Raw genomic sequence first — 20,010 nt, 5'->3', positions numbered from 1 at the left:
GAAGTAAACTTCACACAGCAAACATTTTGGTGACTGCATTTGAGGAAAGTGGACATTTTTCCCCCCTGAACTACCACTTTAAAGTCACTCTCCTCAGTATCTCTAGGGCTATGCCCAAAACCATATACTATATATATATATATATATATATATATATATATATATATATATATATATATATATATATGTATATATATATATATGTATATGTATATATAGTACTCTGCAAAAGTCAGAGACCACCCTTCATTTATTTAATATCCAGTCAAAACCGCCATTAAGGACAAGTTATTCAAATTTAAGGAGATATTTCTGAGGAGATTAGATATAAGATAATCCACTTGCATAAGGAAGGAGAAAGTCAAATGAAAATCATTGCAAACTGGAGTGAACAAACAATAAAAGATACAGAGAAAATGGGCCTCCTAACAACCACCTGCAAGACCTGGTAGACACCAACACTGTCCCCATCAGATAAACAGCACTTAGGCTACGTTCAGACTGCAGGCGAATCGGATTTGTGTCTCCGATGTTTTAAGAAGAATGTCCGCACTGTTATTTGCAAGTGAGATCAGATCGGATTTGAGTGTCCAGACGTTACCAATCTAATTGCATTGGTTGCTGTAGGAACGACGTGGGTGTCAGTTACTACGTAGCTACGCTTGTAATGTGGATTTCAAACACGGATGCTGGAGAGATGGAGGTGCATCATCACCCAACTCTTTAAACTTCTCTGTCATAAACATGAATTTTTGACGTGCTTCCTGAATTCCAGCGCTTCCTTCGCTCTGGATTTGACATTGTTGTTGTTTGTCAGGTTGTGAGTGAGGCAAAAAACACTTTGAAATCCGATTTTGTGAAAATCTGATTGGAATCGCATTTCAAACCACCTCCAGATTTAGATATGCCGCAAATCAGATTTGGGCTGGCAGTCTGCACAAGGCCTTAGGCTGCATGGCAAAAATCAGGTTTTTTGCCCAAATGCGGCCCAAATCTAATGTTTTCAGAGGTGTGTGGACACACAGGACTGATCTGTTCAAATCAGTTCTGAGCCACTTTCAGATGCGGTCCTAGATTGGATATGTATCCGATTTGTGGCCGTGCAAACTTAATGAGAACGCTCAAATCCGAATTCATGTTTTTTGTTTTTGTTTTTTTTTTTTTCTAGTGCATGTGCACCATCTTTTAGCATTAATGAGGCCGCTGTGCCAAACCTGAAGTCAGAGCCAGTGAACGGCGCAAGTGCAGTGTATCTGACCCTTTTTCACTTGTGTCTTGCTCTAATAGTGCGCAGTTGAGTGGTCCAGAGCAAATTAGTGAAGGTTTGTTCTGCTGTTCAGTTATTTTGTTCATGACTCACAAGGTTTATACATGTGACGTTATTGATTTAAGATGTGCGCGTGTGGGTTGTTTGAGGATTTGAGTCACCTGAGCAAATATGATCCATTAAGTTAGACAGATCGGAATTGAGCAGTGAGGTTTGTAATGTGAACGTAGCCTTAAAGCTTTCATCTTTGAGAGAGAGGAGAAAATCAAGCTGCTTCAGATCCACAGGTGTTTCTGTCCATCCTTCCACTGTGAGAAGACGACTCAGCGCTGTGGGTCTGAAAGGATGTGTAGCTGTCAAGAAGAACCTCACTGAGAAAAGAAATGGACAAAAAAAGAAGAAAATTTGCACTAGAACACCTAAACTAGGTATCGGAGATAGAAACAGACATCCATCCATCATCTAAACCGCTTATCCTTCTGGGTCGCGGTGGGGTGCTGGAGCCTATCCCAGCTGTCATTGGGTGGAAGGCAGTATCCTGCCTTCCTAGAAACAGACAGTGCACAGAAAATGCAACCAACTTCTAAGACTGAACTTTTGAAGGTGGGGAAAAATTCCCTGCGTTCAAAGAAAAATTCCAGTTACTTCGAAAAACCGAAAGTAAGTCTCCTGAAAAGAATAGAAACTGTAATAAAGGCAAAGGATGGATACTGTAAATACTGAAAATGGTGATATATTTAGCTGTTGTGGCTTCTGTGTAATTTGTGGTTAAACATGTTTTCTGCTTTTTTCCCCACAGTGAAAAATGAACATGTGCTTAATGGCTGTTTTGACTGGAAATTAAATGAATAAGGGGTTTTCTCTGGATTTTGCACAGTACTGTGTACTACTCTAATGAATACACTGCTAACGGAGGTGTACTATTTATTATGGTAGTGCGTAGTTTCGGACCCTGCCGTGGTCTTGCTCAGGCCACATTTGAGCGTTTTTACACAAATCGAGTGGTTTAATCCCTGTGATGGGCTTTTAAATGGATTTGGGTGTGTATTTATGGTCCCGATGCTCGATTTGAAGAGATTATCCCCCGAAGTATTCTCAGAGCTGAGGGGATACAGGTGGAGCTCGCCTGCTGCATGTGCTCACGCACCCGAGAGATGAGTGAAAATCCTTAATTTCCTGTTTATGACCTCAGCCTCTCTGCCTCCAATTCACCTGGGTGCCGTTACCACAAATCCCTGCTTTCGTAAAACAAATCTGCAGCGCATTGTGTTTTATGTGATATGTACTCATTTTGCGGTTGCGCAGGGTGAGTTGGACTGTGATTTTGCTTGTCTCTGCTGCGATCTCGTACCAATCTGTGTTCAGATCTGCGTAATGATGCTAGTATAGCTGTGTTGTTATGCCTGCAGACTGCATCAAATGCAGGAAGTGTATGATTTTACAGCGGGAGCACTTTTAGCATACCTGGGTGAAGATGCACTGCGTTTCCCCATTGTCTGACATTTATCTCTGATCTTCAGGATGGTGGCACAGCTTTTACTTTCTGTATGGCAAAGCAGATGACCAAGTTTCTGGCAGTGGTTCTCTGCTGGAATGTGCAAGAGTCTCCAGCCCTGACTGGCCTCCAGAGGGAGGTTGGAGGAATAGTTTAGACCCCAGTTCAAATTGACTTATACCAAAGAGTTGACACCATGTCACTGTTAACTGTAAATATGAACAAGTGTGGAGTAGCCGTCATCTTGAAGACTGACTTTTACATACTGTTGTCTATGTTTTTAGATAACAGTATGTAATGTGGTACTGTGTGTATATATAAGCTTCCATTATTTGTAATCTGTATTAGCCTTAGAGCTTCAGTATAAGAAGCAAACTTTAGATACCAAACATGTTTTGACTGTCTGTTTTGATGTAAATCAGATGTTTTTGTGTGTGTGTGTGTGTGTATATGTGTGTGTATATATATATATATATATATATATATATATATATATATATATATATATATATATATATATATATATATATATACACACACACACACACACACACACACACACACACACACACACACACACACATATATATATATGCTTGTTTGTTGCTCTACATTGTGTCAAAACGTCCTGATGAATGGACCAAAAGAAATGGCCCAAAATGACTTGGACCTTACTTAAGTCAATGTAAGGTTCCATTGACTTACATTAAAAGTAAAGTAAGTTAAAAAAAGTAAAGTTACCATTTTGGATGGATATATATATATATATATATATATATATATATATATATATATATGTATATGTGTATGTGTGTGTGTGTGTGTGTGTGTGTACGTGTGTATGTGTATAAGGTTCAGAATTTTTTTTACCTCAACTTAAAATGCAGAATTTTCTGTAATTTATCATTTTCCCAGATGTAATTGATCAAAATGTTTGGTGTCCAAATGTTGCTTCTTTAGTTTATAACTGGAGCTACGAGGCCGATGTTACCAAACAGTGCAAGTCAATAGTCACCCAAATCATTTCTGTGAATACATCTACAAAACTTTTGTCAGTCTGCTTAAACCACATCCTGGTTTTCATTAAGGTAAAGCAGACTTGTCAGTGTGGTTTAGGTCACAGTGTTCTGACAGTTCAGCCATTTTAGAGAAAAGGTGTTATGCTGAATTTCAGCAGCTCTTCGCGTTCATATGGACGCGCAAATTTCTCTTGTTCCAATTATGAACTGTTTAATCATCAAGCTGTTTTCTCAACCGAAGGTGTGGTGTGTATTTGTCATGTATGTTTAGTTTTGTTTATTTATTGTCTTGTGTTTTTATTGTCCTGTGCCGTATTGTGTATTTATTGTATATTCTGCACTTGTGTATCTGCGCTCTGTGTAGTGTGCTGCTGTTGTGTGTTCCACCATGAGGCCTAAGGAACTACATTTTGTTCCAACTGTGTGCAAGAAAGACCAATTAACCTTTATAAAACACATGTATATGTTCAGCTATACAGTGACGTTTTGTTTTTGTAGTTCACAGTTAGTCAGGCTGTCTGCACACCCTTATTAAAGACTTGCAATTTGAGTGGGTTGAGAAGTCTTAGGTATGTATTTACAGAAGAAAAATGGGTGACTATTGACTTCCAGTGTTTGTTGGCAATGTTAGCCTCACAACTCCAGCTCTAAAGTAAAGAAACAAAATTTGGACACCAAACCGGTCTGGGCTGATTGACTCTAACTGGGCTAAGTGGACATGGTGGACATTAGATTTTTTGCCAAACTGTTCCTTTAATATCACCATATTTACAGTTTAAGTCAAGCGCCCACGTGCAGTGCATGCAGTTTCGCACTTGTTTATAAATGTCTTCCTGGTCGCGGTTGCTGATTGACGCTGATTGCTGGTAGTGAAGGGCTGAATCAGTCTGTGATGCTCTTCTTCCTGTCTCAGTGAAGGGAGGGGTGGTGCGTGTGTGTGTGCTGGGTTTGGCCAGATGTTTTCCCTGTAGAGTCTGTGTTATGGACCCCAGCAGATTGTTTAGTCTGACATGCTCACATCTACACGGTTAACCCCTTAAACTCCTCATTATTATTTAGTAACCAATGTGAATTACTGAGTAACTACTAGAAGTCATTCAGTATCTGCTTGGAACTCTTCACTGTGACTGAACTGTGAAGCTGATGTGTTTAGTTGTGAATGAGGGACTGAAGTGTGAAGGCCGGATCTCCCAGACTCTGATTAAGCCGAAGCCTCTACTAACAAGAATGGCCACCATTAACACTGCAGTGTTGTCCATGACTAGACTTGATCTATGAGCTTAGAGTTTCCTTTCTTTCCTTTCTTTCTTTCATTTTCTTTTCTTTTTCTGTTTTTTTTCTGTTTTTTTTCTGTTTCTTTCTTTCTTTCATTTTCTTTTCTGCTTTCTTTCTTTGTTCTTTTTCTTTTTTTCCTCTTTCTTTTGTCTTTCTTTCCTTCTTTCTTGTTTTCTTTCTTTCTCTCTTTCTTTCTTGCTTTGTGTTTTGTATTTCTGCTTTTTCTTTATTTTTCTCTCTATTTATTTTTCTTTTTTTTCTGTTTTTCTTTCTGTCTTTCTGTTTTGTATTTCTGCTTTTTCTTTATTTTTTTTTCTTTTTTCAGTTTTTTTTGTCTTCTGTATTTCTTTTTCTTTTCTTTCTTTTTTCTTTCTTCCTTTCTTTTGTTTCTTTGTTTTTCTTTCTTTGTCCTTTTTCTTTCTTTCTTTCTTTCTTTCTTTCTTTCTTTCTTTCTTTCTTTGCCTTTTGTATTGCAATTCTTTCTTTTTTCTTTCTTTTTCTGTCTTTGTTTTTCTTTCTTTCTTTCTTTCTTTAGTCTGAAAGTAAATAACACTAATGTGTCCCTCTCGTCCTCATAGACCGACCACTTGTTTTCGTTCTCGGCCTGTTTGTCATGTTCTCTCTCTGTGAAGGGGAAGATGTGCAGCTCCACATCTGTAACTCTGCTTGCACCACTCTGTTTTTTTAAAGCTGTGAGGCCCCTTTAGTTGCGTTCTCTCTGCAGTTCCTCAGCACTTCCGGGGTGTGTGGAGTTTCTTTTCTTGTTAAGTCGAGGTTAAGCAAGCTTTTAATTTGACCTGTGGCAGCTCAAGCCCACAAACACGAACCATACTGTGACATTACACTGCTTAACAAAACGCCCAGAGCTCAAACACCCGACCGGCTGAGTGTGAACGGAAATGAACTGTCAGTGGGCGGATTTGAAAGTGAACTGCGTGATTTCTAGGTCAATCGTAATTGTTACTTTGTTACATATTTGGCAAATTTCAATTATGTAGCAGAAAGCGATTATTTTCCATGCTTGTTTGATTTCTCATACAGTTACATTACAGCAAACAAAACGTGAATTGGCTTGATTGAAATGATTTCACTGAGGCACATCTTTGGTCCCACAGGTTGGAGGCTGTAACTCTGATCTTTAGAGAGCAGAGCTGAGTAAAGTTTGTTTATTTGAGCTCATGCTGTGCCTGACTTCACCTGAAAACTTTACTCTAGATGTGCTGGAGTACCACCTGCATGGTTAATCAGCCGGTTTGGCTGCTTTAGGCTGGTACTTTAACAGTTAAATTAAATTATTGATTGCAAATATTGATATGAAGAATGTGATTGGGTGGATTCTGGAGTGAAGAAGGTGATTGGGCGGATTCTGGAGCGAAGAAGGTGATTGGGCGGATTCTGGAGTGAAGAAGGTGATTGGGCGGATTCTGGAGTGAAGAAGGTGATTGGGCGGATTCTGAAGTGAGATGAGTGGGTGGATTCTGAAGTGAGATGAGTGGGCGGATTCTGAAGTGAGATGAGTGGGTGGATTCTGAAGTGAGATGAGTGGGCGGATTCTGAAGTGAGATGAGTGGGCGGATTCTGAAGTGAAGAAAGTGATTGGGCGGATTCTGGAGTGAAGAAGGTGATTGGGCGGATTCTGGAGTGAAGAAGGTGATTGGGCGGATTCTGAAGTGAAGAGGCTGATTGGGCGGATTCTGAAGTGAAGAAGGTGATTGGGCGGATTCTGAAGTGAGTTTTGTAACTCTCACTTCCTCCTAGAACAACCCAAACCACAGATGAAGGCCTTCTGTAGCATCTGTGACCAACAAGGGAGTGATCACACACACCAATGGGTTTCTAGCTGCTTAGAAATTAGGTCAGAACTTCCTGTGTGCAGAAAACACTCTTCTGGCTATAAAACCTCCACCTTTTTCTCTTTTTTTTTTCACCTTTCCGCTTTTAAACCGGTAGTGTGAACTGAGGGCAAGTTGTAGGCCCTAAATAGTATGCTAGTTGTTCATTCAAGTGTAGCAGTCTAGTAAAATCATTTTTATTTATAAGATGAAAGTAAATAACATGAAATTTGTTTATAAAACACATTAAAAAATGAATGCTATGAATTATTTATTGTCAACTAGGAATTATTCAGTAAGCACTGGGAATTGTTCAGTAACTACTATAAATTATTCAGTAACTGCTATGAATTATTCAGTAACTGCTATGAGTTATTCAGTAACTTGAGAGAATTATTCAGTAACTGCTGTGAATTATTCAGTAGCTGCTGTAAATAATTCAATATCTGCTATGAAACAAATATGAAACTATAAAGTTCTGTGGTTATGAGAGTGAGGGGCTGTAATGTGGACCCCACCTACAGACCCTTATTGTTTAAGGGAGTTAATTATACTGTTTACAGTATTTTTTTGTTTCTTATTTAAAAGAATACACTCGCAGGCATCAGCTGAAATTGGATTAAAGATTTTCTCAGTCCCAGATACCTGATGTACCACGATACCTAGTTTTATAAAGCCTGATGGGCAGCGCGGAAGCTTGGCCTTGTGTTTGTGGCTCTGAGTGTTTATCCTTGCATGCGATGACAGTATCACTCGACACACCATGACTCGTCCTGTTTGTTTACAGCGTGCACTGATGCGGTGCCCCACGGCTCGTTGAAAAGTAGCTGTGATACACATTGTTTGTTTTGGGGAAGTGAAAGAGCAGTGTGAGGGCAAAACCCTGGGGGCTTGGGTAATTGAAGTGATAGTTTGGCAAAAAAATTACACAACTTTCTCCTTACCACAATTTTAGCCACCCACACATGTTTGGTGTTTGTTGGTACTTTGCACTGGGCTTACAAGGCTAATGTTCTTTATACTGGACCTATGTAGCTAATGTACTTTACACTGGGCCTATGAGGCTAATGTACTTTACACTGGGCCTGTGAGGCTAATGTACTTTACACTGGGCCTGTGAGGCTAATGTACTTTACACTGGGCCTACAGGGTGAATGTACTTTACACTGGGCCTACAGGGCTAATTTTCTTTGCACTAGGCCTATGAGGCTAATGTACTGTACACTGGGCCTATGAGGCTAATGTAGTTTGCACTGGGCCTATGAGGTTAATGTACTTTAGACTCGGCCTACAAGGCTAACATACCTTACATTGGGCCTATGAGGCTACGAAGCTTATAGCCACCAGCTAGCCTCACACGAACTGCATGCCTAAATTATCACACACTTGCCTCAGACAGTGTAGAGTTCTTCTGTAATGCATATAGACTTACTTATTTACTTACTTAAATGTGTGAGTTTTGTGGCGTCTTTTTGTGTTTCTTAGTTTGTCTCTCTCCTCACACCCCCTCCCTCCTCACACCCCCTCCCTCCCCACACCCCCTCCCTCCATCATTATTATTTTAATCTAAACAGACTGAAAAAAGCAGTGAAATGAATCAGGTATTTACTCATTGATGTGGAAACGCTTGTTTTTGTCTTCCAGGCCCAGAATAAAGAAACAGGTGTGCTGGCCGCTGCCAAGGTGATCGAGACGAAAAGTGAGGAGGAGCTGGAGGACTATATGGTGGAGATTGAGATCCTGGCAACATGTGACCACCATCACATTGTGAAGCTGCTTGACGCTTTCTTCTATGATCAAAAGCTTTGGGTAAGATCAACTGGCCTGTTTGGCTTCTGCTGAGTCTAGATGTCGTCATCATCATGGAGTGTTGGTTTGGGTGGGTAACAGCGCTGCAGCTAATGAGTTAATTAGGGATGAGCACCAGCTGTTACTATCCGAATACTGAACTCACTTTTTGAGTATTCAGTACGCTGCATCACGGAAAGTCAGGGAGAAAATATACAGGCCATCAATTCAGTAAAATGCCATGAAGTTATAATAGTGCCATAAAGTGACAGTTTTGCTTACATTTGCAATTAAGTAAATAGTATTATATTATACCACTGGATTAAATGAGTAACAGCGTTGAAAGTAACAGGCTTTTTAGCATAGAATTAGAAAATACGCACAATGTGGTTGACTAGAATCCATGATAATGGCACTAGGACATTAAGGACATTCTACTTATTTTACTAAAATGTACTTTTTAAATAAATAGTTTAGTTCCTATTTTGACTGACGGGACTGTTCAGGAAATTTGGATGTAAATTCTTTTTGAATATGTGACTAAAGGTGAATGTGTTCAGGTAATCATTTTAGCTGTCAGTCATTTTTTCAGCTAAAATGATTTTACATTTTTCGTAATTCATAATGAATGACTCATTAAACAGGACATTAAAAGGATTCACACATTGAAGTATTTCAGTGATTATACAGGGTATAAAGTGTAGTCATAGTGGACTGAGACAGGCAAAATGCAGTCGATCAGCCAAGACACGTTTGGAGTCAAAATTTTTGCTTTATTGCTAACGAACGTTGAAAGTCAATAGTCACCCAAACCATTTCCGCTAATACATTCCCAAAACATTGCTCAACCTGCTCAAACCGCATCCAGATCTTAATTCATATCATGCAGGCAAGTTGATGAGGTTTAGAGCAGTATGACTCATTATGAACAATAAAAAATGAGGAAAAACTTTTTTTTTCTTTTTTTCTGCTTTTGTGATAATGTAATTCCAATTTTAGCTTAAATGTGTAAATAAGGTCTATCCATGCTATACTAAATCATTTTTCAAACAAGTTATTATAGCTTATCAGCATAATTTCAAGCAAGTGTATGAAGGTTTTGGTGTGTATTTGTGGAAAAGGTTTTGGTGACTTCACTGTTTACCAGCAGCATCAGTTCTGAACTAAACAAGCAACATTTGGATGACAAACATGTCTTGGCTGATTGGCTGTATGTGGAAATTCATGTAAATTAGATTTTTTTCTTTAATGTTTTAAGTTTATTCATCTGAAATATTAGATATTTATTTGAAAAATGCACAAACCTTTTTGTAAAGGATACTTGTTTAAAATGTCTTTCACCTTCACTTTCCATACGTATTTAAAAATGTAACATCAGTGGTACCTCAATCCCGAATTCACCCATTCACCCTTCTGTCACAGTTCTCCGGTTCTTATTGTAGTGGTAAGTTATAGGGTTTATATATGTAATGTAAGTTACGCAAGTTCTATATTTTATGTAAGATTATATTTTATGTAAAATAAGTCTTTCCATGAAAATCTAAGATTTTGTTTGTTGTGTAAAAGTAAGTATAGCAAAGTAATTGTATCTTCAGTGATCCAGTTATTGGAGTAATTGGGGTTTTTCACTGTCATTATGACAGTGTAGTTGACATCAGGGTGGTTCTAGCCTAAAAAATGGGCTCCCAGTACAATACAGTACAATAACTGCACAGAAAGTCCAAACCAAAGAAAGAAGGAAGTTCAGCCAGGGACCCCACCCCTGTTAGTAATGTCTATCAGTTGTTTCCAGTTTTGGAGCTGCGCCAACCACTGGCAAAGATGTATAATCCCAAGAGAGAGGTTTTGAGGAGTGAATCTTCCCAGAATTCTCTGCCTTGCCCAGATCTCTCTGTGGGGGTGGAACTGTCATAGTTTAAGGAAGGCTTGGCAGCCTTAGTCATTTCTGTATTACTGAATTGTACAGGACTCTGCGAGGGCTAGTATTTGCCTATGAGGCAGTGGTCAGATACCTGTTTGGAACTGCACTCTAAAAAAAGAAGTAATAAAAATTCCCCTCCTGGTAAACTGATAGTGGTTGGTATAGCGTAGTGGGTAACATCTCTGCCTTCCACACTGTAGGCTGGGGTTCAGTCCCCGCCTGGGCAAAAACACCCTACACTTTACCAATAAGAGTCCTTGGGCAAGACTCCTAACACTGCCTTCGTCTACCTGTGTAAAAATGATCAAATTGTAAGTCGCTCTGGATAAGAGCGTCTGCCAAATGCTGTAAATGTAAATGATAGACTGATGGATTCAGGAAATGAAAATATTAGCTGTGATGGTGTAACATATCGGGGGAAAAAAATAAAACAGGAAATATGACTTGTGCCAAAGTTATGACACCTTTTATATTCTGATTAATTTTCTTCTAACATGTTAACCTCAGCAAATAAATAGAAATAGTGCAGTAAAATTATCAGAAACATTTCATATTTTAGTGTGTTGCCTGTAGAGGATGTGTCGACTTATTTTCACTCAGAAAATCAACAAAATGTAATTTGACAAGGGGTGGTAAAACTTTTGCACATGACTGTAGCTTGGAAGCTTTAAAAGATGATAAATGGGCCTGAAAAAGCTGTACAACCTCAGGAATCAGAAACATTTTGTTAAAAAAATTAATATTCTGAATACCTCATGTTTTAAAAATGTGGTCATCAGATCTTGAAGTAGAATGGACTGAGGCGCAATCTCTGTATCTTCCCACAGAAAATGTGTGAAGCAACGTGTCGAGTGAGATTTACGACCTCGTCTCACTTTAGTTATAGCAGCCGTATTGCACTAGTAGTAATGTAGCTGATAGCACTATGCAGGTAAGTGCACAGATACACTCCAGATGTGAAATGTGAAAAAGCATTGTAAATCATTACACTGTGCCATTTTACAGAATATAACACATCACAATCATTAAAATATTGAATAAAACATTAAATATAATTTGGTGTCTAGTTTATACATATTATAGATTATTAAATCTACATTGTTAAATGTATTACTGTATATAAAATAACAAAAATATATAATATTACAGGTTATTTCAAACGTTTAAACAATAGTGTAGGTAACGAATAAATAAATGATTCAACCAAGGAATAAATTAATGCATTATGTATTAAAAGGGAATTCAACTGATTTGAAAAATTTCAACATAATTAATTGGTTAAGATGTAAAAGTCATTCAGGGTGGTTTGGTGTGAAATGCTCTGTTCTAGAGAAACTTACCAAGTCAGAACTGTTCACAGTGGTGGTGATAGGAACCAGACGTCTGAAGAATCTGAAGCTCCCTCACAGAAAGCTATTATACAACATAGCTATAAATACACCGCCTGATTAATGAAGCTGATAGTTTCAGTTCATGTTACTTTTAAGATCAGTTTTTGGCCTAAAACATATATATTTTTTTAACCTGTTCTTGCTGGAGAGGTATGTGCAAGGCTTTGTAAGCCAAAACAGCCCAAAGAAAACTTGTTTTTACAGATTTTTCACTATTTTACCATCAACATTATGTACAAAAACTCTGAAGACACATGTAGGTTCACGGGTGATTTTAGACAGTAAATAAAATGCTGTATTTGTGTTGTAGACATCGTGACGCCTGGTTCCTATCACCACCACTGTAAAGAAATCTGTTTCGATAAGTTTCTCCAGAATGGAGCATTTCACATGAAGCCCCTCTGAATATCATCTTGCTGTCTGAATTATGCAGAAATTTAGAAATATCTGCAGAATGCCCCTTTAAGCCTTACGTAGCAACTGTTTTTAGCTAATGAACCAACTTCGAGGTTCTCAATGATATTATGTGCTAATGGTCTCTTTGATCTACATCAGCTTGTAGTTAAAGGGTCAAAAGTTCTATAAAGATTTTGTCAAATAAAACCAGAAAATCAAGGCAGAAAACCAGAGAATTCATTCATAAAAGCTCCATTCAGAAACCTCTGCACTAATCCAGTGCCAAAAACCTCTAACAGGCTAAAGTTTATGAATCATTATGGGTCATGATTACAGGCAAAGAGACTATTAATAAATCTGGAGGTTTAGGAACATTACGGCTGATTGTCTTCTGTTTCGAAAGATTGTCATAAATCACCAAAAACTGAAATTACAATTTCATTAATTGTCTTTATTGCTATTGAGCTGTTACCCTTGGCTCCTTCATCATAGCAGCAGGAACATTTTTAAGGCCTTTTCACTTTAATGTCAGTCTACACTGCTTCAAAATAGATGCATAACGTGAATCGTTTCTCTGTTGGTGGTGCTTTGCTTGCAAATCCAGGCCTTTTTTTATTGAGGAACTCCTCTCGGCCTCGTGGTGCCAGCGGTTTCGGCTTTTTTTTCTTCTTCCAGCATGTGAAGAGCAAACCCTTTTTTAAAGCATAGCTGGAATTCCTCAGAGTGAAAGGTACATTACTCTCACTCGGGGGTCAGAAACTTTCTGTATTTGAACAAAGCACCCCAGATACAACCAGCGCTGTGACCTGGTGTTATTTGAGTTTAGCAGGGTCAGTGGCCTTCTCTCGCTGAAACTGCAGGGAAGGAGTTTGTTTTTGAGCTTGGGTGCTATTTTTAGATGGCAGTCAAATGGCTAGACTGAGGCTCTGTCACTGTATAGTCTTCCAAAGGTGCGAAATTTGACAAAAATGTGTGAAGCAACATGTTACGAGAGTGAGATTCACTACACCACCTCCCCTCATCACTCGCGCACAAACTCAAATGTGAGGGTGAAATTGGCTTTTAATTTGCCAGCTTCTTGTTCGAATTGTCCGTTCCACCTTAAATGTTGCAGGCACCAGTTAGCTTCTTATTTGTGAACTTCTTATTAGAATTATCTGTTCCACCTTAAATGTTGCAGGCGCCGGTTGGCTTCTTATTTGTAAGCTTCAAATTTGAATTGTCCGTTCCACCTTAAATGTTGCAGGCACCAGTTAACCTCTTATTTGTAAGCTTCATAATTGAACTGTCTGTTCCACCTTAAATGGTCCAGGTGCCAGTTAGCTTATTATTTGTAAGCTTTTCATTAGAATTGTCCGTTCCACCTTAAATAGTGCAGGTGCCGTAATGTAGCTGCTGCACCATTTTAAGGTGGTACAGAAAATTCGAATAAGAAGCCAACATCAGCTTTGTAACTCAGGCGAAAGTTTGTAAATGGACAGTTTCTGCACTTTATTCACTTTATTATTTTTATTGGACACTGTGTCCAGACGGACTTTAATTAACTGACCTTACAGAGTTTTTACTGGTCAAATACTGGTATTTAGCTGCTTATTGAAGCCCTGGTAGGCGCATAAAACTTCCATGTTCTGTGATGATCTGAAAATGGCCGGCAGTAATACCTGTGGCAGACCACTACACACACTGGAAATGCAGTGTCCGGTCAGACTAATAATTATAGGTTACTAAAGCCAGTATTAACGATTTAAAAGAGTCTTTGTCCCACCAGGAGGAAAGTGCACGTACACACACACACACACACACACACACACACATCCACACCCCACACACTAAAACACACTGGTTTGAGTGTGTCAGCTGGTTGCCGGGGCAACCCCCACGCTGCACTATAAAGCACGTGTGTTTGGGTGTGGATGAGGCTTTCACCCATAAAGCTGTCCTTGAAGAACGCACACACCAAGCCGACAGTGTTTACAGGATTCTGCCAAGAAGACACTAAAGGAAACAGCAGCACTTCAAACAGAAGAAGAGCTTGTTCTCCTCAGTGTGTGAACTGAGTGTCTCAATGGAAGCAGCAGACAGTCTTTAGGGTCCAGCGAGTCTCTGAAGCTCTATCACAGCTAGATTAGGTTTACCCGGAGGTGTTCTGCAGTGCAACAAACCCCTCCCCTAACTTTACAGTACACCTCAGCGTTGTGCATGGGTACGTCAGATACCACAGTTTCCAGGGGGGAAGTGAAATTTTGTGTGTGTGCTGAACTGAAGACACTAGAGAAATGTGATCCGGAGTGAACAGTGCAGAAGACCGCCTGTCAAAAATCACCCGCTGGCTAACCTGCATGTGTTTGTTATTGTCAGCTCATTGGATTCAGTATCATAGGTAGCTAACAATAAATATTGGGTACCACTTTAAAATAAGACTGCCTTTTATAAAGGATTTGTGGCTTATTAATGGTTATTAATTAGGTTATAAACAGTCCAAAAATCATAAATAAGCAGTTAAGGAAAAACATAAATAACACGGTTTGCCAAATAGTGAACCTGCATTCATCTATATTGATGAAGCTCAGATGTTGCTGGTTAGTTTTCTTACTTGTCGTCTTCATCCGTCAGTATTATACCAGTCAGCTTCATCACAGATTTCTAACCACCATTACTACCATTTAACCACCAACAGTATGTCTTTACTTATTTGTCAGAAAATATGTATAATAATTTTGCCTATGTTAGTGCATAAAATGACTAAATTCTTATTAGGTTTTAGCAATTTTGCTTATCTTTTCAAGTACTGATGCAATGCAATCAGGTGGTAACACAAAAGTAGTACTGCTTTGATCGTTGGGGTTGGGTGGGAACTTTAGGACAGCATTCCAGGCGTGGTACAGGTAGTAGCCTGTTTTCCTTTCTATTTATGGGTTATAACTGCTTATGAATGGAGGTTTTTATGTCCTAATTATAAACCATTAATAAACCAGTTTTAAATCATTTAATAACCCTTTCAAAGGTTGTAAAATTGTACCAAATTTACAGCTTTGGCAGACACTCTTATCCAAAGGTAGGCAAGGGTAGTATTGGGAGTCTTGCCCAAGGACTCTTATTGGTATAGCGCAGGGTGCTTGCCAAGGTGGGGGATCGAACCCCAGTCTGCAGCATGGGATACTGATTGCTTACTGTTCATTGGCTCGCTTAGGTTACATTGGAAGCTACAAGACCCAGTGGAGCACTAAATGTTACTGTAAACAAGTGATCTTTTTCTCATTTATTAATTAATAAAAATGGTCTTAGTTTGGGGATATTTGTGGCTACTAGAATACTCATTGCTAGTATTTGAATACTGAAAGCACTATTTGCACATTACTTGCATTTGAAAACAGAAAGACTGAGATAATAAAAGGCCAACAATGCGGTTTTGCTCGTATTTGTCAGTAAGTATGTTATGTTATACTTTGCTATTCTGAAACACGAGTACCTGAACGTGAGCACGGTGCCAAGGATACGTTGTTAAGGACGTGACTGAGGCTGTATCACTAACTGGGCTCACTACTCTACACTCTACAAAGATGGTTCTTTAATGGTTCTTCATAAAGAAAGTGGTTCTATATAAAACCATGAACACTCAAAGAACCCATTGCATGATTAAAGCGTTCTTTGCATCGTGAAAGAGTTCTTCAGATTGCTGGAAAATGTGCTGTAGATGGTTCTATATAGAACATTGCTGAAACGGGTTCTATGTAGCACCCAAAAAAGTTCTTCTATTGTTATAAGCTTGACAAACACACTAAAAAAGATGGTTCTTCAAGGGTTCTTAATAAAGAAAATGGTTCTGTAAAGAACCATGAACACTCAGAGAACCCTTTGCATGATTAAAGGGTTCTTTGCATCATGAAAGGGTTCTTCAGATTGATGTAGAACCATCTACAGCACATTCTTCATAGAACCCTTTTCTGTATAGCAGCCTTAAATGTTCTTCTGTTGTTACAAGCCTGATATCGTAACAAAAGAAGAACCTTTTTGGATGCTATATTGAACCTCTGTATAGAACCATCTACAGCAAATTCTGAAGAATGCTGTCCTGATGCAAAGAACCCTTAATTCATGCAAAGGGTTCTTTGAGTGTTCAGGGTTCTTTTATAGAACCATTTTCTTTACTAAAGAACCCTTGAAGAATCATCTTTTTAAGAGTATAGTAACAATAGCAGAACCCTTTTGGTGCTATATAGAGCTCTTTTGAAAAAGGTTCTATATAGAACTGTCTACAGCAATCTGAAGAACCATTTCATGATACAAACGAACCCTTTAATCATGCAAAGGGTTCTTTGAGTGTTCATGATTCTATATAGAACTGTTTTCTTTACTAAAGAACCTTTTTTAAGAGCTGATGTTAGTCTAAAAATTCTGAAAATATGTTTCTCTGACAAATAACGTGTTGGTACCGTCCACTGAGGAGGAAACACATTGTGTAGATGATGAGTCCTCGCCAGCATCCAGTATGACACCGGTTAGCTCTGTTAGCTCATTAGCTTATCTGAAGGGGCAGCTTCTGTAACTCATCCAGTACAAAAGCCCACTGATTTCCCTATATTTTTTAAAATTAAACATATCTCTGTGCCGCTGTGTTTTGGTGCAACACCAGTGCTGTCACCTAAAAAGGAAACCATACAGCCCTGCATTATTTTGGGCTGAAGTCTGTTTTTGTCTCCTGTATCTCCTGTAGAAATTAGATTTAGCCCAAATACAGAAATACTGCATAAAACCAAATCCACTACAAGCTGTGTAAAACCGTGAAATATGGTCTCACAGGCCAAAGTTTAAAAACTGTTGACTTTAATAGGACAGGGACGTTTGAGTGACATGCAAAATGACCACTTACTGACCGTTTCTGACTTTTACTCAGTGAAAACAAAGCTACATGGTACACCGGCCACCAAGGAGATCGTGTTTACTTGCTACTTAACTCTATACTGAAGCATTAAATAAAATGGAACGGTAAGAATCCACTGTATCTCCTCTTGAAAGGCTCACATGTGCAGAGGTTACAGCTGCTTGCTATTAGCATTTAGCTTGATAAACATTTGTTTCCCAGCAGCCCTGATAAAACCTGCTCAAAGGAGCACAGATAGACGCCAGAGATGAGACTCTGAGCGCTGTGGTGATTTTAGCCACAGATGGTATTTAGCTTAGTCAGTCCTCTGTGTTTTACTGTGCTCTCAGAGTGAGACCCTGTCAGACGTAGAGTTTCTGAGACTCAAACACAGCAAATCTCACACCTCAGAATGCGGCATCTGTCGCTAGCGCCTAGCAGCTAGCTGCTAACAGAATAGCTTTCACTGACGCCCTGAACTCAGTTTTAAACTATGAGTAACGTAGTTGTGCAACCAGGAAAACCATGGATAATGATATAATATAGTAATGTGACAGATTAATTGTAAAACTGACTAATTAAAGAATGCTGACTGGACGATCTGTTACAGCCTTCAAGTGTGCCTGTTTACATCAGAAAGATGTAGCATTAAACCTACTCTGAGAAATGAGTGTACACCAAGGTTAGCTTGATGCTAACACAATGTAGCTAATCCCACAGGGTCAGGAATTAGTGGTGCTGTTGTGCTGGTCATCAGAAAGAGAAAACATACTTATAAAATGTGAATTTTGTGCATTTAATGCATGTGTGTTTGCATGTTCATGATTATATAATTAGTTTCCTAATTAATATATTTTTTTTAATTAACTATTTTGGGGTCTTGTTGTTATTCAGTTATTGGTAGGCAAAAGTTGTCATTAATAATAATAATAATAATAATAAGTGAATTCTTTGTTAATTGTCTTGCTAATTCCTAAATTACCCAAACGCTAATGTCATAGAGACAGCCCTACACGAGTAATCCAGCTGTAATAGGTCTATAGACAGAAGTGCTGGCCCGCTCTGAGCGGCGAGCTGGAGGAAGAGGAGAGCGAGAGGGCAGTGTGCTGGAGAACAATGCGGCCTGCAGTGTGTGCGCAGCGTGAGAAACACGAGGCCTTTGGAAAGTGCTCACATTTTCAGAAGCTCAGGCACACGAACAAAACGGGCAAAATGGCTTCATTCATACGGCAGCTAAAAGGCAGGAATTGAAAATTAATTCCACCTCCACACTGAGCACCGTCTCTGTTCCCTCGGGAATTCGTCATCTCCGCTCCATCGCTGGGAAATGATGCCGATTTCTTTTGTGCCTGAAGTAGAGATGGCACCAGCGGAGAGAGGAGATACCACCTTTTCTTTTCTGAAACCGGTATCGGAACCTGACTATCGGCCGATATCGGTCCGATATTTCTTCTTTAATAACTATTAATCTTTAAACTTCCAGCTAACAACGTCACATCACAGTGAGAGTAAGAGCTGTTACAGGATAGGTTTGTTACAGGAGTGGATCACATCCATTCTTTATTCTGCTCTGATAATCCATCCAGAATTTTCTGCTGATTGACATTTAGTCAATACAGATATGCCATCTCTAGCCTAAAGTGATAGTTTGATTAAAAAAAAACAAAAAACTCTAATTTACCCAGTTTCCCCCATTGCCCAAGTGTATTCAATCAGCCTAGACATTGCAGCGAACAACTTTAAACAGCCATAGCAGCCATACTGACCCCTGAATTTTGTCTGTACTTTTGTCCGTGTTTATAGATAACCGTATATCGTACAGTGTCAGAAACCACATAGTCAAGTCTATTAGAGATTCCTGACCAACTCAACACATTTTGAGGCAAGTGTGTGGTGATATAGGCTTTTGGTTTGCACTGGTGGTGGGCAATATGACAACTGATAACTGCCAAATGATATTTACACAAAGAACTCTAGAATGGAGCATTATTTTTAGACAAAATGCTCAGTCCTAGAGAAAACTTAGTCAAAATTGTTGACCATAGTGGTGATAGGAACCAGATGTCCAAAGTGTTTGTCTCTAAAAGCTCCTTCACAGACAGCTATTACATTAGATTGTTTCATATACGCTGCCTGATGTCTGAGACATTGTTTTACTTTGCAGCCCATGTGTCAAACACAAGGCCCATGGGCCAGATCAGGCCAGTCGCACGATCCAATACAGCCTTCGCAATTATTTTGATTTTCTGTAAATGTTTCAGCAGCACTACAATCCCCAGCATGCACTGCAACGTAACTTCTGCTGACACCCCACTCCCCCAACAACAATCTATGGGACAGCAGTTTTCTACCCAATTGCACGTCATATCACCAAACACACCAGCTGCGTTTCAGCTGCAGTTCAACCAGCATGAACACTATAAACACTATAAACACTCAGCAGCTCAGAAACTGATTAAGAATTAATGAACTTGCAGCACAGAAGATGTCAGGTGTGTAGATAAAGCACACAGGTGGGTTTAAAAGACCTACATTCTGGGGACATTTAAATAGATTTAACGGTTATCTGTATCTAATGTAGCCTAAATATATCAGTAATTCACCTGTAATATTTAAAGGTTTATTACATGTGGCTACATTTTGCAGTTGATGTTTTGGCGTATTATAATGTAAACACTCTCTGACCCTCGGATTTGCTGAGATTTTTTAAAATGGCCCTTTTAGTGGTTGAGTTTGACACCCCTGCTTTAATTATTTCCCTTTTT

The 20,010-nt window shown here is 39.0% G+C and overlaps 1 protein-coding gene across 1 annotated transcript in view; it reads left to right on the top strand.

The window, feature by feature from the left end:
- The window catches only part of stk10 (serine/threonine kinase 10), a 103,619-nt gene that overhangs the window by 15,061 nt on the left and 68,548 nt on the right, over positions 1 to 20,010 (top strand). Inside the window, exon 2 of the mRNA XM_036587651.1 lies at positions 8,533 to 8,697. Coding sequence (XP_036443544.1) covers positions 8,533 to 8,697 — 165 coding nt within the window. The remainder of the gene's footprint in view (positions 1 to 8,532; positions 8,698 to 20,010) is intronic.

Source organism: Colossoma macropomum, unplaced genomic scaffold (assembly GCF_904425465.1).
Source record: "Colossoma macropomum unplaced genomic scaffold, Colossoma_macropomum, whole genome shotgun sequence".
Classification (NCBI taxonomy): domain Eukaryota; kingdom Metazoa; phylum Chordata; class Actinopteri; order Characiformes; family Serrasalmidae; genus Colossoma; species Colossoma macropomum.
Note: the sequence above shows the minus strand (reverse complement) of the source record. Positions and strands in the feature narration are given on the sequence as shown.